Source organism: Ambystoma mexicanum, chromosome 7p (assembly GCF_040938575.1).
Source record: "Ambystoma mexicanum isolate Mex_15411 chromosome 7p, UKY_AmexF1_1, whole genome shotgun sequence".
Classification (NCBI taxonomy): Eukaryota; Metazoa; Chordata; class Amphibia; order Caudata; family Ambystomatidae; genus Ambystoma; species Ambystoma mexicanum.
In genome coordinates, this window is record NC_090939.1 from 657,686,339 (window position 1) to 657,710,018 (window position 23,680).

Genomic DNA, 23,680 nt, shown 5'->3' on the forward strand with positions numbered 1-23,680 from the left:
TCAGGATCAGCGCGTCAGATGCACCTTTAATATTGATGCTTTTCTACATTATCCTGGTACTTTCTAGGGGGCCCAGAGGAAGTGTGTGGACGCTGCAGATCCAGCTTGTATTTGAGTGATTACATATAGCGCACAGTCCCATTCACGACCCCTAGCTACTTCTGTTATAGTTTTCAACTAAACTCATTTCCGCACACCAGAGGATGAAGGAGATAGGTGTAGAACTAACTTCATGATCAGAAAAAAGTTTCTCTTCCAACATTTCAATGGATATCCTTTGCGGGATGCTGGTGTACAGTGCTACTACATCCAGCCCTAGCAAGATTTCAGTGTTCGGATCAAAAGGTAGTCCTTCCATTTCCTTTATTATTTGTGTGGTGTCTTGAACATAAGATGCCATTTTGCGAACCATCGGTTGGAGAAAGGTATCTGCAAATTTAGATAGAGGTTCTAATACTGAATTAACCCCTGAAAAGATTGGATGCCCTGGAGGTTTTGCCATAGATTTGTGAATTTTAGGGAGTGTATAAATGTCTCATCTGTTGGAAGTGATCCACCAGAGGGTCATTGTACCGGTTCGTTCTGATGCAGGACATGTGTTTCTGTATAAACCTACAGACCGCAACTCTCTCCTGGAATATTCTAGTTTCCATCCAAAAAGCCTCTGTGACAACCTTCCATTTGGTCAATTCTTGCGCTATAGGAGAAACTGCTCTAGCCTTCAAGAATATGACACCCATTCAAATATCCTAACTGATCGGCTCCTCAAGAAGGTGATCCAAAAAGGACAATAAAACAAGCTAGAAAATGGGCTAGGAACATCCCGCGTGACATAACTTTTCAACAGAAAAGACGCCCAGAAGGCCCCAAAACTATCACAGCAGTATTTAGTTACTCTAGCAAAATCAACTGCATCAAAAAGGAAATGATCAAACTTTGGCCCATATTGAATGTAGGTTCTGTCAATATGCCGTTATCTAGGTTTGCAATAAAAAAGAGGAAACATCTCAGAGACACATTTATACATTCATACCAACCCCCGGAGAATACAGTACAGCAAACTACTCTTTGGGACACAACTGCCCCTATGGGCCACTCTCCTTGTGGCCAGTGCAATGTTTGTCCGTTGACCAAACGCACAAAAACATTACAGTTAGGTCTAAGAATCCCCATGAAACAAAACTCACCAACTGGCTGTAACACCTCGAATGTCGTCTACATGATTCAATGCCCTTGCAAACTCATGTATATCGGCATGATAAGCAGACCAGTGAAAAAACGAATACAGAAACACATGTCCTGCATCAGAACGAACCGGGACAATGACCCGCTGGTGGATCACTTCCAACAGATGAGACATCAGGCACAGCATATCGAATGGAATGTAATTGAGACAGTAAAATGCCCCAGACGAGGGGGGGCACATAGCTGGAATACTCCTCAAACGTGAGCAAATATGGATATTCCGTTTAAAAACAGATCAGAATGGGCTGAATGAGACCATACCGTGGCAGTCCTCATCTCTGTTAACCTAGCATTATGGGCATGCATGATTAGAACCCAGGACAATTCAAATGGGTTTCAGCAGTGATTCATCACTTTTGCTCCAATTTGTAAAACCACTGTAGGCCCTTTTTTTGGGGGGACACAGTTGATCTCACCCTTTACTATGGACACATCCATAGTGTTTATAGTAATGTGGTTAGTTATTATACCCACGTACTATGTAAAATCGCACATCATCAAATACTGAAATCCCACTCTAAGTAGGATTACTTTGGGTATATATGCTACCTTTAAATTGACTTTTGGATTTTGTCGATTTCATGCCAATTTAGAGATCAGATAACCATACTTATTGCCTGACCTAGTTCGTGCCATTCCCATGAAGTTTAAATGAGTATAGCCCGACTTCCGGGCACGTGTCAAGGCGTCCGCCCACCTGATTGGCTACCAAACCCAGCATCTCCTTGATGTATTTGGCACGCATGCAGTACATTTTCCATGCGTCTCCTGTAACCGAGACACATGAACTACAATACCATGACAACTTGGGAACCAACGCTTAGAGATACACAAGGACCGGAATAACGGCGATTTTGACAATATCGTATTACTACGCAGACGGGTCCTTTTTGGAGCAGACACATTGTCAAAACAAGTGCGTGCTGCGGGAACCTCTGTACTCCGGCTTGGATATGAACTAAGAGGCCACGAGTGAGTGGCATGATTCGAAAACAACAGGACAATATACGGTTCACAATGGGAATGAAATTTTCACGGCTTAGCCCGTGTTCTCAACTTTCTATGGCATTCCTAATGACCGAAGATCGGGCCAACATTGCATCCCTCTATGTGGGATAAAATAACAAAGTTTGATACCCGCTATGGTACCTTCGATTATGCTGTTCTTTCACATTTCAAATTTCTAAAATCAATACATGTATACAACCTTAAGGGTGCAACATAAACTATTAATTAAGAGCGGGAACAAACGCATTTCCTCCTCTCTTGCCCCTACATATAGAGTGCCACCAGTGGACAACATTGCTCCCCTAAGACTGGAGATGTATGCGTAAATAAAACTGTAATAGAATACTGACTGTTGGAGCCAATGTAAGGTTAGTCTAGCATTTCCCATTAAATAACAGCCAACTATTAATAAACTCAATAGCAAAGAGGTGACGATCACTTGACCTCTAAACCAACTGTACAGATTTAAATCACTGTTTTGCAGCATGATGTGTTTTTTTGTACCAACTACATAGTACTTACAAGAGTAGCATGTAATCATTTGCATATTCTTAGTCAAACTACTTGGAGCTACAGCAGCGAGGTGACCCTGGTTTATTTTCTGCATTCCAGGTTCCCCCATGAGCTTTTCCAGTCCATGGCATTTTGAAGAGTGGTAAAGTACAAGCCAATCTAGTTCCTTCTTGTCATTACACACATGAATGTATCAGTTTTTTAAAACGAAGACTGTCCTGATGAAAGTGGCTTTATCTACATTCGTTACACTGAAACCGGTTGACAGTGGCTTCTTCATACAGGAGGCGCATCTCAGCCTATCTTTGGATTTTGAGCAATCTTTTACTTTCCCCATTCACTGTAAAGCCAATTCATTACAAAACAGAGTGAGGAATTGTTTGTCTTCTTGTCTTTTTTGTCTCTGTTTTTCAACCCAAGTACACCAGGGTTAATCAGATACTCTATGGGTTATTAAATTATTAGATACCCACAATAGATCTCTGAACAATTGCCTCAGGTGTTCTTTTTTAACATCTTTTCTCTCCCCATACATGTACCCCAATAGGAGAGTGTGGTCAAGGAAGGGCAAGGCTGAATGTTGTGCATATTGATTGACAGTAGCTCTTTAATTTCCTTATACTGTCCCTTTTAGATAAGCGGTACATCACCGCTACCTAGTCTTAGACACAGAATAGGCAGGGACAGAAAGAATTTCGCTCTATCCTTCTGTCATCCTTCACAGCCTTGCCACCTTCGACTACTTATGAGACTGCATTTATCTCTGTGCTGTAGTCAAAATACTTTTCATAGATGTGTTTTGCCCTGTTTTTGTGTTAAACTATCTTAAAGTTAGGGCAGCTCCCTGTTAACTTGAAACCCAGTGCCCTCTAGTCTTTGGTGAATGCCACAATCTATAGGCTACCTGGCCAGGTTGCCCGCTTGCTCTCAGAGTGGGCTGACCTCTCCTCTCCTCTCCTCTCCTCCTTCTACGTCTCAACTTCTCCTCATAGACCTAATCATCCACCTGAATGCTTCTAATCCCTCCACTGGGCTTTTCCATAACCGCAACACGCACTCTCTCTCTCCATTCTACCCCCTGGTCTGAAAGATGTTCTCATCTCCTCAGACATCCCCCTCTCTAACCATCTCACCACTCCTCTCTCTTGTACTGACCACTTACTACTTTCCTCTCACCTGAAACTCTCTATCCCTCAGGCAAAGTCCACCCCAGCACTGTCACCTATTTTCGCAGTCATTCGACCCATGAAGCGTGTGTCAGTGGATGCCTTTGTCTCTACTTTCTCTGCCCCCTTACTCCTGCGGCTGACTCACACTCTGGCGTAGCCCTCTCTAATCTGCATCTTTCCATCTCCAACACTTTGGACACGCTTGCCCCCGTCATGAGAATTCGGCTGAAGCCTACCTCCAAGTGCAACTCTTGGTATGACTCTGGCCTAGCCATCCTGAAACGCATGTGCAGGGTGGCTGAGAGGAAGTGGAGGGATTCAGGCGCATCCCCTGACAAACCGGCCGACCGCCTGCTTCAAAAGAAATACAGACTCTCTGTCCTGTCCAAGAAAAGAGCCCACATTCAAGCACGCATCTCTGCGGCCTCTAACAACACGGCTGAACTCTTTAAAATCTGCAAAGATTTGGCCAATCTTGCTGCAGTCTCTACCTCTCCTGTTCCCTCCCAGGCCCTCTTTATGGCTCTGGCCCCTCACTTCACCACTAAAACCCAGGACAACCTGTCCTCGATCTTTGCTTCCTCTCCCTCTCTCGGCCCCTCTTTGGCCAACTCCCCCTCTCCTCCTCCTTTCTCTCTGACAACACCGGACGAGGTTTCTGGACAAGTCTGATCTATGGAAGTGTCGTCCAAACAGGTGCCTACCTGCTCCTCCAGAACCATCAAGGACCATATCTACACCCTCTGTCACGACTATCCGCGTTATTCATAACGCGATGCCTGACTCCAACTTGGCGGCTCTCGCAGACGCGCCTGACTCCGACATGGCGGCTCTTGCAGACCACTGCAGTATGTGCAGCAGTCTAGTCGCCGCGCCCCAGAATGCCTTGCAACGTTTCCGGGTCGACGCGCTGACAGCTTATCAGCCTGCTTATCCCGGACAAGGACGTGTTGCTACTCTCCAAGGAGCTGGCGAACGCTACGTGAGTCCGTGTCAGGGAATCCTTTCCTCTTTCTACTCAGGCTTGCCTTTGGGCTTATTTTCCTATTGCCACTTTACCATCGATACTTATTGGTCATTGTTGTTGTTTGTGTGTGTTTACTTTAGGACGCCTCGTTGCCTTCCCGTTCTGGTGTTCTATCAGAGCTGCCCAAGCAACTCGCTTTGGGAGAATTTGTTTCCTGCATCCGCCTTCGACCGGTGTGGTTTACTAGGGTTTCCTTTAGTAGGCATCCTTTTCTCCTGAAGCATTTATGGGAATTTTGGTTTCTTGTCTTGCAGGCTTATAGTTTGCTCTTTGGTTTTCGTCATCCAGATCCAACGCCCTGTGCTCTCATCCCCCTTCTGAGCCTCAGTCATCCATCAAGATAGAAAGGGTCTCCGTTTATTCTGGGTAACTATTGTTCTCTACTCTCCTCTCGGTGTGTAGATTGCTTCCAATTACTCCTCAGTGTTTGTTCATCATTTTCCTTTGTTTTGCACTATCCAGTGTACCCAGTCTTTCAGATCATACCGGATCTTCGGTTACTCTCATTTCAAAATCTTGTTACCATCAGATCCCTTGGTAAGAGTTCCGCTTCTAGAAGTGTCTTTTCCAGTACTAGGCAGAACCAATTCTAATCACTTTGTTTAGCTATTTCCCTTTAGGCAATCTGACACTTCTGCTCTGGATCCAATCCTTTAAAGACACGCCTATTCATCACCACACTCCCGGGATAGCGTAATTACTTCTACGGGACTTTTCCAGGAGTCTACGCTCACTTGCAGCTCCACAGGGTTTTATTCCCCAAGAGGGTTTCCCTGGGAACCTCCCTTTGCCCTGGCCTTTGTGCCGGGACATTGGGTGTTTCTCGGGGGGAATTCTAATTGTCATCTGAAGCAAGAAACAGAGATCAATCTCCATTTGGGTATCCTTTCTTCTACATATTCAGCTGCTATTCTTGCTCCAACCCGCAGGTGAGAGAACTTTGTTTCTATGTTTTCTTTACACGGGGCACCTTTGATTGTTAAACAGTAAAGTATTGTATTCATTCATAACACCCTCGCTCCAGCCTTGGCCGATTTCTGTAATCACTCTTTCGCCACTGGAACTTCCCAGCTCTCCACAAGCACTCCCTTGTGCATCCCCTCCTTAAAAAGTCATCTGCCAATCCTACCTGTCAGTCGAACTATCACCCGATTGCTATCACCCTTTCCTGGGCAAACTCCTGGACAAGCAGGCCATCCCCAAGCTCATTCTCCAGACAGAATTGGTTGGTTGTCTACAGAGCTGTCAGAGGCATGGAAACCTTTCCTGAACACCCGTGAAAAATCTACTCTCTAACCTTGACTACAGCATTCCTTTTGTCCTCATCCTTCTTGATCTTTCCTCTGCCTTTGACATGATAAACCATGCCATCCTGATAAATCGACTCTGAGAACTTGGGAATCACGGATCAGGCCCTGGAGTGGTTGACCTTCTTCCTCCTGAACGCCCCTCCCAGGTCCAACTTGGTTTATTTCTCTCCGACACCTCTCTCTCCACCTGTGGCGTCCCCCAGGGCTAAATCCTCTCACCCTGGTTTTTCAACCTCTACTTGGCCCCTTTGGCCCACCTGATCTCTACCTTCTTCTCTTAACTTTCAGTGTTATGCAGACGACACTCAGCTCTGCTTTAGGTTCCCCTCAGCCTCCTCTCCTCTCTCGCCCATTCCGGTCTATCCGTGATTCAGGGTTAGTGCACCTCCAAACAATCTCTTTCTTAATGCCAGTAAGACGGAGATCCTTCTCATTGGGACTCCTGCTCCCGTTTTTCCCCTCCCACTCCGGCCGCCCTTGTTGGGCACGCTTCCTTCGCCTTGCTGTAAGGCAAAAAACTTTGGTGTCATCTTCAATTCCACTCTTTCTTTCTCTCCTCACGTCTCGGACGTTGGCAAGAAGTCCCACCACCAGCTGCACCTCCTCAAAAGATACTCTTCCCTTTCTCACCTTCCCCCAGAAGCTCACCGTCTCCAGAGCCCTGGTTCTCTGCTACTGCAACAGCTTCTTTCTCAATCTGCCTTCTGCTACTCTCTGCAACTAATCCAGAACAGGACTGCGAAACGTATCCTTGGCCTCAAGCCCAGGGACCGTATCTCTCCAGCCCTGAAATCTCTCCACTGGGTCCCGGTGGCTGCAAGGATCAAGTTCAAGACCCTTTGCATTGTCCACAAGGCTTTCTAGTGCCGGGGCCCACACTAAATCCAAAGCTCTCTTCCTAAATACCTTCATTCTCGTGCCCTCCGCACAGCTACCTCCAACTCTCTAAGTGTCAGATGCTTCTCCAGGTAGAGAGTGGGGGGTAGATCTATCACCGCTGCAGGTGCCTCCCTCTGGAATGGCCTCCCTGCCCCCGCTCAAACTTCAGCCGGACCACCTGAAGTTCCAGACCACCTAAAGTTCCGGAAGCAGCTCAAGACCTTCCTTTTTCCTCTGCTTTCTCGCTCTCCCTCCCCTGCTGACCGACTTGTTTGCTGCGCCGACTGGTTGCCGACTACCTCAGTTTCATTGGATACCAGGCTCCTCCATGATCAGTCTTCCCCTGCACTGCCTCTTGGCATTCTGTGCACTTAGGGGCTGTAACTGTAACCTCTACAGTCCCCTGCCTCCTTGCACTTACCCACAGCCGCGCTGCCCTTGCTGCACATACTCAGAGCAATGCTGCCCTGACTGCACCCCCCCCCCATCCCTCTTCCCTGCACTTCTCCCTCTCCCTGGCCCTCTTCCTCCTTTTTTGCACTGTCGCACTTGCACAATCTGAATGACTAAAGGCCTTGTAAGATCGTTTGTCTTCCCTCCCTTGTCTTGTCGCGCCTTGAAACACTTGTCTATAGGTGTGTTATAAATTACATCACATATCATATACCCCATTCCACTAAGGAGATGGTAATCCAGTCTTGCTATTTTCTTTGCAGTTTTGGACTTGCGGCCCAGGATTTCGCCATTATAAACCCAGGACTCCAAGACCCAGAATGCAAAGAAACACAGGCCTGGACAAACATCTCGCAAATGGGAAGGGTCACGTTGTCATCCATGTTTGCCAGGAGAGAGCACGTTCTAGTGCTTCGCCTCTGACACAATTTGTCTATAAGTACAAGCTATACAATATTTCATCATTTCGGAAGACTTGAAAATATTAGAAATTCTTATTTTCCTCAAGTATTAATTATTTTCGAGCTATCATCTGTAAAAGAACACAGAAGTCGTGGCCTGGTTTTGCTAGACTTGCTCTACAGCACTTGCTTTTGTGCAGATGGGCCTTTAATCACTTAACCTACCCCTTAATAAGTGAGTACATGGTTGTACTGTACATAAAGCACGTTTTTTGTACAATTTTCAGGGGAGCAGTTAGTTGGTGTTGCAAGCACAAACTAACGCAATTCTCAACAAACCACATCAGTTGACATCTTTTATACATTTTTACAACAAAAACACTCCCTGATATTTTAGTGCCATCCGCCCCACAAATATGATTGGTCAGAAACCACTTTAAAAAATCCCATCTTTTCCAAATTCTTCAATTTTCACTGGCCAGTCTTATCTTGATAGTCATCTTCATATCATATTCAGAACACACCTCTTCTAGGGATTCATCCGTAGTAGGCCATGACGTCAGCAAATGGGTAAACATTTATATTGAAACAACTCATTACTAGCAATAACTGGCCTAGGGCCCTTAACATTAAGTACGTTTGCACATGGTCCGCTTACATATTTTAGCAAACATGAGGAAGGCCTGAATAAACAGGATCTTCTTTGAACTACTGATTGCGATGTCAACTACCCCTGACTCCTGGCACCTCTGAAGACATACTAATGTATGCAACCACTACTCCAGAAAATACAGCCTCTGGTTTCGACATGTAAAAACAATTAACCGCTGATACCCTGGTCTCGGGCCCGATTTTTAGGTTTCGGCCAAAATGAATGGACCTAAAGTACTGACCTTACAAAAAGTCCAAAAATGCATACCAACAAAAGTTCGAACACCAAAGGTTCAAACCTTTTGTGGTATGCAATTTAGGTAGGTAAAAAAAAAAAAAAAAAAAAAGACTGGTGGCTGCAGGGGTGTTCCCCGCAACACCCCGCTCACCATACTATACAGTATAGTGAGCGTGGGTTGCAGGGGACACCTTGCAGCTCACCGACCAAAAGTAAAACAAATAAAAAAAAGAAAAGGACCCTGCGCTGCCGGTTTCCGATCACGGAAGTGAAAGGGAACCAGCGCTGCAGGGACACAGTGCGTCAGAAAGAAAGGTAAGTAGCGGGTGGGAGGGTGTGTTTGTATGGATGTGATTTTTTTTTAAAGGATGTCCGCCTGGGAAATGGACGAACATTTTTGCATTGCATACATTTCCCATGCACACCTTTTGCATGCAGTGATTTCCGTCGTGGGAAAATCACATAGATCCCATTTTTATTGCCAGCCCAAACAAATGATCAAACCCCTCTACACTACTTCAATACAATGAGCGAGGTAACATCTGATCCCTTGCAGAACTGTTAAATCATAAACCTTCGTCTTGTTTGCAAGCTGATCTTCTTACTATATGACTCATTCTTTCTTCTGTCATTGAATGTCCCTGCTACTTAAAATTCATGTGCAGCAGCTAACTGCAAACATTAAAGTTAATGATTTATTTGTTTTCTGCCATCTGAAAACTGAGAAAGTCAGTTTAAAAGTCAAAAGGCATTTGGCAAGAGAGCCTCAACTACCATGTTTTTGCAAAGCACCCTGTGTGTATATTGGTTGCATTTGCATTTTTAACATTTTATCTTTCTACATGCAACAAGATCTAATATGTATACATTCTAAACAGTGACACTGAAAGTAACATATCTCATCCATAATTAACTGCACTCGATACATATGAATTTATGCCCATTGCGCCGTTTGCTGCCAATGCGGCTTATCAATATGGTGCACGCAACCTGAACCCCTCACAATCATGGGGACCCTTCCTGACCACCCCAACACTTAATTCACTTCCACACCATAAGCAAGGTAAATTTGCATCTGAACTAATAATAAAACTGGTCAGTGAAAAATGATACTTTTACAAATGACTTCATATAGGTATTTCTGCAGAGTGGCTGAAGAGTCCACTTTCAAACAATGTGTCCCCAAAAGCACATAGCGACACACAGCATTCAAAAAGTTGTCAGCTATTATTAGGCATGGTCATAATACTAACTGGATGCCACCCAAGAAGGAGTCACACAAACAGCGAAAAAAACGACTACGTTTGATTGCGAAAGACGCCCATGGAAAAATCATATTAATATCATTTGGGAAAATGATTTACAAATATTGCCGGAAATTGAAATGTTCATGCATAGAAGTTGGCCATGACGATAAACACAACCTAATGCACTATCGAAGTTGATGATTGAGCTGAGGTCAGCTTAGACATACTGAATTAATAAGCATGTCCTCTGCTTTTTTGAAGCACGGCTAGTCAGGTTTAAAAGGGATTACTTTCCACGCTGAGTGTGAGGAATGCAATGGCAAAACAAACATATCACTTCATACCTCTCGAAGTGGAATGACCACATTGCAGGATCCATCTTCTTTGCTAGCGAAACAGATGTAGCTGTCGGATGCATAAATCCTTCCCGCCGTGTGGCAGCGGCTGAAGGGTGTCCAGAGAGAGCACTCGGCCACCTCGTGCAGGCGTTCCTTCCGTGGCAGCTTGAAAAAAGCCCTGAAGAACTCATTCTGCCACCGATCTTGCAGGTCCCTTATAGGGGCGAGAAAAACAAATATTTTGCTGAGATGGCATAGAGATTTTCTGAAGAAACTCAGTGCCAATCTTGCGTTGCTTAACAAATAACATGAATACAAGTAATGAAGTGACTCAAACACAGAGACACAGGAAATGTGTGTTTCTAACACTTAGAACAGGAGGGACAGGTTCCATGTGTTAATATCCCCGCAAAAATATCGGCATACAAAAATATTGCCATAATTATGCAGCGATATTAAGGCATGGAACCTGCAGGGGACACCCCCGCAACCCCTGCATTCTTTTTAAAGGAGCGGGGGACACCCCCGCAACCTCTGCTCCCAAAAACCCCAAAAATGATCACCCCCAAAAATATTGCCTATAGCCGTTCCAGACGACCATATATACGGAAATATTTTTGGTGGGGATAATATGTAGTGATACCGGGGGACACATACAAATTACAATTTCCTAGATAAATATGGTATGCATGGCATTTGGTATTTTAAAAGGTCTGTATTTGCAGTACCTACCCTCAATCATTATAGGTCTCCAATATATCTCCAAACAAGTACCCACTAACTGCCTGTGATAAACCTGACTGTATTCTCCCGAGTAGACCTCGGGAATTCCTTATTCAGGTGGCCGGGGAAGGGTTGGTGCTCTCAAATCTCAACCATGGGGTGGACGAGCGAGGGGGGTCAGCTGGGTAGGGGAGCCCAGGGTTATGCGCTGGGAATTGCCCCAGGTGAGACGAGGTATTGTACCGGGGAAGGAGGAGAGGACGATATACTGGAGGCCTTTGTAGGCTATTACATATTTACACACCTTCCTCCCATTTAATCAACCATCCCCTCCGTATGTAACAAATCCCCTAGGATCCCAAACCTACCTGCATTCAGAAACCATCTTTCTCAGAATCCCTGCCTTCCTGTTCTCTATCCGAATACTCCCAATCATTCTTCTTCACGTCCCTCTGGTTATTCTGTGCCGAACGCCCAGTATACCGCATTGACAACACACTACCATCCCCACAATCCTCACTGTTCAGATCATGATAAAAAGTCTTGTGATTCTTGGTCATTCTTGTTCATTTGACAACCCATGCCAAGTAAGAGAACTATAATCCCGTATAACACCTTTTCTCCATCCTACCCCGTAGGATACTCAAGAACTCTACCGCCCCCCGTTTCCAACCTGAATGCTTCTTTACCTTGTAACAGACCACGGACTAATATGAAATCTGTTCACCTGACATATCCCAACCCAAGTGCCAGGCAGAGTCAGGCAATTAACCCGAATCACACACACCTGACGGCCCTTTCCTTTCCCTACAGGGATAAAAGGTGAAGCAAGAGAGCACAGTACGAGCAAGGCACACCGCACAATGAGACTGCTATCCAGGTTCGGCAGTTCAAGAGGAGGAGAAAGGCGGCAAACATTGAGACACTGTCGAGGAGAGACACGACATGCCCTTTTTGACAAAACCCTGCGAAACCTTTGCAGAAGGAATCGTAAGACCGAGGACAATAGCCCAAGCGTGTTGCAGCAGATGTCAATGGTACATGCAGCGTATTGACGCTGATAAACCGGGGCGAGGGAGACTCCTGCTACCGTGGTACCAACCTTGACTCCAGTTACGAGGAAAGCCAAGTGGTACATCATAGCCAGTGAGCCGAATGGAGAGCCGATAAGAACCGGGCTGTGGTGCATGAAAGTTGCAAAGTGGCAAAGTGAGAGAAGTTCAAAGAACTGTTAAATTGTAAAGGGGAGACCAGCTACAGAAGGGTACCGGCAGCACGTAGGTGCTGCTCAGAGAAACTCTGGTCGATCCCCATCTGAGTGAAACTGCAAATACCAGAAGGCCATAGGAGAGCCGTCAAAAGAGGTCAAAGTGGTCATACAGGAGGTCAAGCAAAATCCCTGCACAGTCGAAAGACTATGACCTACGAACTGTGAGAAAGAAAGGGAAATGAATCCCGTAGACATTGAAAGTGAATGCGAATGAGAAGTTGACAAGGGTGAACCCGGCGGAGGGATGCTGATGAAGGAGAGGCAAAGTCTAAAGTCCCAAGAATCAGTGTGTTGACAAACGTGAACCCGGTAGAGGTATGTCCACGAAGAACTGTTTACAAAGACTAAGATTTGAGAATGGGAAAAGCCATAGTGAACCCGGTGGAGGGAAGTTGAAAATTGAAAGGGGTCTGCGCCCGCAAGAGGGGGACCCAAGGCTGAGTCACTAGCGCCCTGATCAAGTGAACTTGAGAAAGGGAGGTTCACAGTGAACTATTGAAAAGACTTGGTTCGAGAACGATAGAGGAAGATTTGTTGAAAGCCATAGTGAACCCGGTGGAGGGACGCCAAAATTCGCGAGGGATCCAAGCCCGAACAAGGGAGATCCAGGGGTGAAGCCATCACCCAGAGTCCATTAAGAGAAGGAACTGTTATTGATTTATGGCATACGATTTGTGAAGGGTCTGCACCCAGAAGAGGGGGACCCAGGGGTGAAGAATCCTCACCTTAAGTGAAACCTGGAAACAAACTTTTATTTTGTTGAAGGAACTTTTATTTTTTCATTTGAATACGTCAGGCCCTCGAAGGCAAGAGACTTTGAAGGGAAACAAGACTCGGCCATCAAGGCTCCTGATAGACTGGAAAAGAACTTAACTCGTGCTGGGAAAGCTTGAGTGTGTGCTGTGTTCCAAGATCCCAATTTACCCCGTGCTGAAAACATGAGGACACAAGCTACCGCATCCTGACATATTATTTCTGAACACTTTCTTCTTTTCTTGAAAACCATCCTACAACATGTTTGTATTAGTTGTAAGGTTTGGCAATGGGTTTCTTAGTATAGGCTCTTTTTATTTTGACACAACGCCAATAGGACTGCCTTATTTTCATTTGATGGTCAACGTTTGCTCCCATCTTAGATTTAGGTTTAGATTAGGCGGGTTTCTAACCTGCATACAGTTTAATAAACACCCTTGAACTGTGATCACTTGTGACTGTCTTTACTGTTGCCACCATGAGTACCTACATCCCCATCACATAACGAGTTAGCCTTGTGTGCAGAAACAGTCATTATTGAACCAAGCTGGATTAAGGAATGTCCTGAAGAATGTCTATACATAGAGAAAGGTGGGTCTATTGGTCTGGCTTTGAAAAAAATCAGATAAACATTTTTTTTAATAAGACATTCTATTGGCATTGTCCATGTGGACAACATAGGGGAAACGTCATGCTAATTCAGTCTTACCAAATTCTCTAGGACCACATACACTCATAATACCATAAATAGTTCCCTGGCAAGACAATAATAGGCTGTGGTCCAAGGCACCAGAAAGGAAAACTAGGACGACCTTACAGCAGGAAAACTAACTCCACTACCAGGAGGAGGTGCAACTGTCATATTCCCTGGGATGACGAGAACTCCTTGCACTTGCCCACTATGCATTGATCTGTGTAAGTCTGTTACATTGATTTATACCATGTACTGCCATCATCTGCATGGTCTCCAGGTGCTCACGTGGCTCTTTAAGAAAGTGGGTTGGGTAGGTGAGTGAGAAAAAGGATAGAGGTTGGGCTCTTCTGTTGGTGCTTGCAGAACCAGGAGAAACTGTGCGTGTCTGCTTTCTGAATGTGCTTTGATTGTGTGCACTGGGATTATTGTGTCCGTGGGAGAAACGTCCAGTTTCTGGGTTATTTGTTATTTTGCAGCAGTTTGTTTTTGTGGCAAATGTGTGGCTTGTGTGTAGTAAGGCTACATTTAAAGGGGAAGATGGTGAAAAAGGTTCTGTCTCCCGTCCCTAGTGAGGGATGCCCAAACAGTATAGAGGAAAGGGGACGGGACATAGGAGTACACTGGGTGACTGTCTATGAGGAATTATATACAAATAGGAGCAACAATCCACTTGCAATTTTTGGTAACGATAAATATGCATTACCTGATTTCCAATGGTCCCCGGAGGACGTTTACACAGTAATCCTCAAGGCGAACGCCTTGAATGCTGCAGGACCAGAATGCCTCGCTCCAGGCTGTCCCTCCAGTTACAAAAATCGCTCCAGCGTGAAGGCATCATGAAGCAAGACATAGACAACAGATTCACTTTTCTTAACAAAAGAAGTTTATTTATCTTTATTGTCAGGTAAGGCCTAACTTGCCCTAGACTACGGTGGGATTTCCCTGCCTAAAGAAAATTAAGTTTAGTCTGTGTCAGTGTGTTCAACTTAAAAGTCTGTCTACGTCCAAAACCTATGCTTGCCCTCACAACTAAAAGATATACAATGTGTAGGGATGTCAGCATCAAAAGAAACTGTGTTAAAAAATAAGTTCAGAGCTCCTTCCAGCACAGGCTTGTTTCAGCTTCCCCTTCCTCGAGTTCACAATAGTTCCAAAAGGTCTCAGGGTTTTCTTCCCCAAGTTCACAAAAGTTCCAAAAGGTCTCAGGGTTCCCTTACCCAAGTTCACAATAGTGCCAAAAGATCTCAGGGTTCCCTCCCCCAATTTCACAATAGTCCCTAAAACAAATGATTTCTTTTACTTCAGCACTTGTTCTACCACACAGCCTTGTATCATGGCTTTCCTTGGTTCTTTAATAGTTCAAATCAAATCATTTCTTTCACTTGAGCACACATTCTACTACACTGCCTTGTGTCTTGTCTTACCTTGGGTTCTTTCTCCAGTAGTGGTTTCTTAGTCTAAGTGCATTTGTCAGACCACAGAGATCAGGCAACCGATAACCCTTGGCACTTTGTAATGCTCTTGGTTTCCCTTGGCCAACCCGGGGTTTCCCCCTGTACCTGTATCGGTATTCACCTTTTGCTGTAGCTTTCTCCTTGGCCGTCTTTTGGCTTTGCCACAACATTTCCACTTAGTTCAAGAAAATACTTCTTAACTGTTTTCTCTGCTTTCATATTTGCACACCATTCGTTTTCCTCGTGTGCTGTATTTTCACATAATTTCCAAACCTTCCCTTTAGTTCGGTATTCAATAAAGGCCTTTGCATTTTAGAAGTACTTTGCAGTTGTTCAGGATCCAATATTTTTCTTTTTTGTCAAAAAACTATTCTTAGATGTTTCAGTTCAATCAGTAACCTCAAATGTCCAATTCCTGCACCTAGAGCACCCCTGCGTCAGTGTCCTCTTTCTCAGACTCACCGATTCTCGGTCGCGCCTCTGGGCATCTTTCTCCCGTTTACTGGCTTCCACTGGGTACGCATCAAGAGCTCCAGTGAGCAGCGTTTGCCACCTGTGAACATCGCTGCAGTAGCCCATTGCGATTCAGTGTCTTCTGTGTTCCCCAGTTCCAGCTCGGAACACGCAGCACCAGGGAATGCAGGGGCTCCGACCCTCTGCAATACACAACTTCCGCTCCACCGGCCTCTCTTCAGCCTGCTCCTCGCAGCTGTGTCGTCCTTCACCAGGCAGGATTCTCCTCCTTCTCTGCGGTTTCTCCATTTATGCACCTGTGGCCTTTCAATTGGTTGCAGGTGCAAGTCCTTTGCCTGACCACATTTATACCTATTAACGGGACATGCCTGAGGCTCACAATGGTTTTCCTCTGTAGTCCTCTTCCTCGTCTCAGTACCAAAGTGGTGAAATTGACTAGAAGTGTGCATCAGTCCTAGTTGCCTCTTCCTCAGCCAAGCGTGGGACGGCTGGTGAGTGTGTGGAAGGGATAAAGACTGACAATACCGTACGGAAGCAGGGGGAGGGTAGGGTTTATTCTCAAAAGGGGGATACAATGTCTGATCTGAAGAGAAAACTCCCTGATGTCCTTCCACCCAGGTGATCCTCCCTCACATCTCCAACCCCGGGGTCAGGATCCAACAGAGATGGCCTTTCCCTGGCCACCTGAGAGGAAGAGCAAAGGGGAGTAGATGGGAGGATGCCCTCAGGTTCCTCACACCAGTCACCATCAAAAGTGACCCGGCCTTATGGTTGGGTATTTTGCAATCATTATTCATGGAAATATTGAATACATTGGCCCTCCCCACCCCCTTCTTGGCGTATGTCATATTATTCCAATTTACCAAAAGGGGGATTGTGCGTGCCCTTCAAATGATAGACTAATAACCATACTGGACACTTCTAGTAAACTCTCTGCCTCGTTGATATTGAGGAACCTAAATAGATGTGTGGAGAAATTAGATATCCTCTCACACTTTCAAATAGGTTTTCGGAAATTTGGGAGGACCTCTCTCAACAGTGTTATTATTAATCATCTTCTGGCAGAGGTTAAAAAAGCGTCCCGAGGCACAGTATACATTGTTTCCATGGACATGAGTAATGCATTTGACAGTGTAATTAGAGAAAAATGACAGGTCAAACTATTGAATTGCAAAATCCCCGATCATCTAGTAAAAAGCCTTTGCACTCTAACTTCAGTAAGCAACGTTTGACAAGAGAGGGTGCATTGTCGCTGCTGATTGCCACATTCATCGGTCTTAGACAAGGCTGCATATTAGCACCTACTCTCTTCAATCTTTATATTGCTGACCTGGAAGAATTGGGGACAGCCAAAATAAATTGGTTAGTCTTTGCAGACCTTTTATTCTTCGGTCTTATCCCTGTAGGCCATTAGGGAAAGCTGAATCTTTATTCTGAGTATGCCATTTCCAACAATGTAATGGTCAATGGGTCAAAATGTACTATAGTTATATATTCCAATAAACGGAAGCCCAAGACGATGTACTGGATGGCTGGAGATTCCTGGCTAGAGTGGGTTTCGTCTTTCCATTACTTGGGCTTCAGTCTAAAAAATATGGTTGCTATAATAGATTATAAACACAAGTTGCGAGCCAGGTTTTTACCCCTGGTGGCGCAAATTAAAAGAATCTACGGAAGGTTGTGTGACTTTTCGATGCTTCCGCTTCTGCAGTTTAATCTAGTAAAGAATGAGCCTTGTATTAGTGACGGTCTTGATATCTTGCTAGTGGATTTTGTTGGAGACATTTTTGTGGCAACCATTGTTGCAGTGAATTCTTTCCCTCCCAAATCAAAAGCACCACACCAATTTCTGTTCAATCTAGCCCCGTTTGTAATTTATATAGAACCAAATAGGTGCCTCAACCTGTAGCAATAGATAAGCCAAGAACCAGGCTGGTGTACAGAAAGAGTAACTATTTATCAATGAATACAAAAATGTGTATTTGTACAAAATCACAAACCCCGTCACCCCACTCTGTGGCCCAAATGGTTTTCTTTCCTAAAACTTCCCTTTTCACATAAATGTAATACATTTGTTGGTTCATGATAACACAGATCACAGACACTTTAACCCCCACAACATATACAGTTAAATAGAATGCAGGAGGTTTACTCTACAACACGTAGTATTTACAAACATGGCCAAATCACACACATCTCCCTGCACACTTGGAAATGCTAGCAGTGTTGGAGCACAACAGATTTTCAAAAACCCTTTTTCATTATATTTTATATATATGTAGCAACAATATGTATGTCCATGCTGACTTGTGTTTCTTTTAATGTTTTTTTTATTGAATAAAAGTTCAATTTTAGCACTATTTTGGGATGGAGTGCTTTTGCTTCAAGCTGTATGGTGGGAGTGTGTTTTTTGACATACAAGTGCACTTCACTGAGATACAGTTTAGTTTGCTAGAATTGTGAGGTTTTTCCAACCTGCAAAAGCACCCCGCTGATAGAGGTTTGAATGCACCAAGGAAAATAAATAAATATATATATATATATATATATCCCCTATTCCTTCACTACAATGCCATGAAGAATCTCGTTTCTACCAAGAGTCACTTTCCCACTCTCAGTAGAGAGTATGCTTTTCAATCAGAGACTTCACTTTTTAAAATTTTGGCAAGACACTTTTCTGCCCAATGAAGGCGAGCGTCCCCAACCAGCACGATCCTCCCCGCAATGAGAGACAATGACGGACTCTCCCAAGTCGGGAATAAAGCCAAGACAGAGTGCGGGTGAGCTTAAATGGGAGTTTATCAGAATAGGGCATGCAAAGAACTCTGCAAACTCCGAGAGCGCTCTGTCTGACAATAGCAAAGACAGGCGTATATATTTACAAAAAACGTCATAAGAACCTACATACTATAGGGGGCACAAGTTCAATGGGATTGGGTGGCGATGACTAGCTATAGGTGCTGCTGCGATGTGGTTGGCCTTGGCTGGAGGACGTCACTGGTCAACCTCGTGGGTTGGGCTGGGCCTGGCAGGTCAGCTGAGTTCATCCGGGCGGCGATGTTGCGCCATTGTGGCCAGTGTCAGAGATGAATGTCGTTTCCTGACTTATTTGCCCTATGCCATGCACACCGCAGTCATTCAGTCATTGCAATATTATCTTCTTTAGTAAATCTTTCAATAGGTTATTCGACAGGTTAATGCAACAAAGGAGGAATGCACCTTGTGAGGGGTCTGATGGTAATACGTCAGGACATGGTTACCGGTGTCCTGTTGACCGGTGCCATAGGTCGAGGGGCTAAGCTTCAGGGCCTGGGACGGGCGGTACATGTCTTTCTGTCTTGTTAGAAGTTGTTATGGATGTGCCGCTGTGTGTTGCCACAGTATTGGATGTCCTAATTGCACAGGGCCATAAGTCTAAGATGATCCGGTGGGTTGTGGGGTTTACGAGGGGGCGCCTTTGGATTTTATGTATTCAGGCGGAGGTTTACTGCTGTGCTGTAAATAATGCAGGTGGCGGGCCGTGGCCTTGGGTGCTGCGGAGGGAACTACAAATCTTTGAAGCGGCTCCAGTCTGGTTGGGGGAGGTAGAGCAGCGCTGCACGGGCCTCTGCTCCCTTGTTTGGCAGTCTTCGCAGGGCGGGAGGGGGAATGGCCTTGCACATATTCACAAAAGGTATCTTCCTCGTATGTTGCCGACTTTAGGTGAAAACATCACAAACATTTGAACACTCTATAATACTTATTTGAATCACTTTAAAACATACATTTCAACTTTACTGGATGTGTCTCGATTATATCCAGTCTGAGCACCTTATTCGTACACTCGTTTTAATAACTACAGTATTTAGTTATATACCTATACATTTGCAGTAAGTGAGGTAGTAGTGAGGTTGGTGGAGTACATAGAAAATGACCCGCCACCGTACGCGACGGTGGTGGCACATAAGGGGCTTAGACATACACGCATGACAAGTGCATTCTCGCGCATCCTTCACATGAGCCCTCAGTATGGTTACATTCGTCTTCTCGTGTACTCTAGCAGCATTAGTTCGGTTATGGCGCAGGACCATGGAGTGTAAGTTGTCCAGTGATACATATAACAAATAGACCCCTGGAACGCTCTTTCATTGTTAGTGCCCAACTGCAGTGGTGTGGGCTCTTCATTGCTAATATCATGGAAGCATGCTTTCTATCATGGTTATACATTTTACAGGTTTTTGTAATAGAAGATATTTTGTGGAGAAATGCACACTTTGCAAGTGGTCTTGGCATTAATATGTAGAGACTTTCTGCCATCTGATGACCATTTTACCGTTCTTTTCATCGCCCAGGCCCGCTGGCCGGGTCATGCTGGGAGCAATGATGCACTGCGGAAGGTGAACTGTTACAATGTTAGTATCTTATGCTAGCTCATGTCCGTCTTGTTCGTGGGAACGGGCTCACAGCGGATCTGCCAGGGTGCTGCGGCAACAGGGATAACTGAAACTCTCCGAGGGTGGGGGCCGCGCTACAGTGCGCTGAGCTCACACCATCTTTGTTAGACAAAATGGTTTCTGAGGCCTAGCTAAATTCAATACGTGTGGGCAATGTCTTCAGCAGGTGAGCCATCCACCACCTGGGCCCTGGTGGTAAGGAGGGGACGCCCGATGAGCCATGGCCCTCACTTGGGGTGGGAATGTAGGCAAGGGAGGTCTTTTGGACCACTCCTCCCCTACATTTCCCCCCTTTCGTTACTTAAGTAACGAATACTTTAACTCTTCCACTCTCCTACATTATGCTTCGTCCATCACTGCCTCATCCCATGCAGGTGTGCCTTTTATTGGCATCCATGCTCTGCACACCCCCCTTAAGCTTTCCCCTCTTCTAGCACACTCATCTGGGGTACAAGTCAGGTATATACATCCACCATCTCCCGCCAAATCTACCCACACCTCCTGGTACCATTCTAGTACACGGGGCTCTCTAATGGTGGTGTGCCATGCTTTATCTATGATATCCTTGTCGTGGTAGATAGGCACTAGCTGATACCTTGGTGTGTCATCTGTTCCTGTTTGTACATGCACTTCCTGCATGTTTTGCATTGTCCCACGGGTGTTGCCCATTGTCACCATCATCATTGCACCATTTGGTACTGCGTTAGCACAAAATCGAAGACCCACCTGGCACAGGCAAAAAATTAAAAGGAGGAACACCACAACTAGCATCAAAAATTTCACAGTCGTTCCAAGCCATGAGGGGACCCAGGAGAAGATGTTGTCGAACCACGTACTGTCTTCTGCCCCACCTTCCATTTTCATTTTTTCTCCTAGGTTGTGTACTGCTTCGATCACATGGGACAGGGAGCCGTTTTCTGCGTCTTCGGAAGGTACGAAAGTGCAGCAGGCACTTCCAATTTTTCGGCAAACACCTCCATCCATCGCCGTCAACAGGTCCAAGACATACCTGTTTTGCATGGTCATCAGCCGTAAAGCCCTTAGTTCCACTTTTATTACGTTGAACCCTTCTTCAGTGTCATTTGCCAGCTGAATCAATTCCCAGCGTGTTATCTGGAGCCATTTTGCGTTTGCTCTTGCTTGGACACTTGAGATGAGTGAGGCAAAGAATGTTTCTGCTGAGCTGAATAATCGATATTTGTCTGGGATCTGAGCCAATAGTTCTGATGATGCCTTTGATATGTAGTTTGATGCTCGTCTGTTACGGGTCAGCACCTCTCCCTTGTTTCCGGAAGACAGGACATACATTTGTGACTCCGCAGTCGGCTGGGCTGCACTCTGTTGTATGCGTTCCTGTGTCTTTTAGCTCCCATCGATGTGGCTTTCTGGTATTACCATTAGGGCTGAGTGCAGAGTGGCCATTGAGCAGCTGCCACTCCATGACGGGGGAAGATGCAGGTATGCCTGGTTGCCGCATACCCAGTACGTGTCCATCAGGGCCGCTGTCCCTTTTCTCAGATCTGGGATGGTGAGGGTCTTGTTACAGTTCTTGTTTGTCCCCATGGAGGTTTTCCCCTCTCCTTTAAAACATAATTCATAGTCTATTTCGTTCTGTAGTTTGAAGGGTTTTTCAATGGCGGTTACCCAAGTTAGTTTTGAAATGTGTTCCTTCCATACTGGTGTGCATGTTTCTTCTATCCACTGCAGTTTCTCTGGTGCCACACCTCTCAGTGCTTCAGCTTTACACATTACTTCTTCATCCTTCCACTTGTTGTCTGAAAAAAGTGTCCCTTGTATTACAAAAAATGGTTCCTCCAGACATACCACCCCTGCCGTCTTTGGATAGCAAGTTTTCTCGTTCTGCAGCATTTTAAAAGTAACTTCATGTGCCTGGAAGGTGTTCTTAATCCTGCATAACGTGAGATGAAGGAGACATTGGGCATCTATAATTGGCAACTCTTTGGGTAGCAATACTTTGGGTGTACCTGAAGCGTGAGGAATGAGGGAGCAGACATAACAGCTCTCGTTTGTTGTTTGTTTAGCTGTGGCACTCATATCCGCATACCATTTATTTGTCTGGTGGGGGTGTCGTGGGTCTTCCATTTTATCTAGTCCTAACCCATAGTACTCATCATACCTCCTTCCACCTGCGTCCCTTTTTCGTCTGTTGTTCTTGTTCCTCATGTACTTCCCAACTTCCTGGGCGAGGGATAAAATAGAACCCCCTTTCTCATTCCCGCCCCTCTTGGCCCATTCCTCATATAGGTTATCGTGTGTTGCTAGTATCTTTTCCTTTTCGTCCCTGACGTTATCTTGCAGGTTGTTTTTTAAGATGGGGGCAGGTTGGCTGGTGGGGGTGTTATACAACCACGATATGGCAGACGGGTTTCGGTCATTTAAACTGCGGGCATTGTAATTAGATATCTTTGGTGGAGACACTGTGTTGTTTTGCATTCCACCCTGTGGCTCTTTCTTTTCTAAGATGACAGCATTGGATGGTGTGGTATGATAACCCCATACAAGTTTAGTTCCGTCCCATACCAAAAAATCACCTTCCCTAGTATTGACACTTGCAGTTGTATTGGTCCCAGTAGTGCTGTTAATTCCAGTGCTGTTAATCCCTCCCCCCTCGTTCATCTCGATAGAGATGAACGCTATAAACCAATATGTACCCAGGCCAAACATTATTATAAAAAACAACGTAATGCACACAGATAATCCACACTCATACGAATATCTGCATCTCTCATGTAATAATTCTCTCATTCTACTAATTCTATCCGTTGCAGGCTGCCCGTTAGATGCCATGGTAGCTCCTGTTTGAGATATAAAAGTGCATTAAGTGCATGCATGTAAACATTTTGTTGGCACTATTAGTGCCAATATATATTGACAGGGAACGGAAGCGGGTAGGGTTTGTAGGGATGGGGATGCACAGACAAGGGTGTAAACGCTTCATAATTTTATTACTTCATTAATCCACATATAAGTCCACAAGATAAAAAAAAAGAATGCAAGTATACTTATCAGCCATTTTCCCATTCAGGTCCATTACTGTCACACATACACAAGTTCATATTCAGACATCCTGCTCAGTTGCATTGTTTGCTGTTGTCTGTGCCTCCTCATCCACCTCCTCTTGTACGTTACTATATGCTTTTCGTACATCTGTCAAGTGCACCCAATATTTCAGGCCCTTTACTTTCACTGCCGTGGGCGTGCAGAACACTACCTCGTATGGGCCATGGAACCGTGGTGCATTCCATCGACGCACAAAACACCTGACATAAATGAATTCGCCCGGCATCAGCTGTAGCTGTTGTTCAGGCTCCGTGACAGACCCTGTTATGTTTCCCTCCTCTCTAGTGAAGGGCGGAGAGAGCTGCTTTGATATTGCGCG

At 45.2% G+C, this 23,680-nt stretch overlaps 1 protein-coding gene across 3 annotated transcripts in view; it reads right to left on the reverse strand.

The window, feature by feature from the left end:
* The window catches only part of TBC1D8 (TBC1 domain family member 8), a 1,594,530-nt gene that overhangs the window by 995,003 nt on the left and 575,847 nt on the right, over positions 1-23,680 (reverse strand). For all 3 annotated transcript variants that reach the window (XM_069636713.1, XM_069636714.1, XM_069636711.1), the window contains exon 6: positions 10,486-10,693. In XM_069636713.1, coding sequence (XP_069492814.1) covers positions 10,486-10,693 — 208 coding nt within the window. The remainder of the gene's footprint in view (positions 1-10,485; positions 10,694-23,680) is intronic.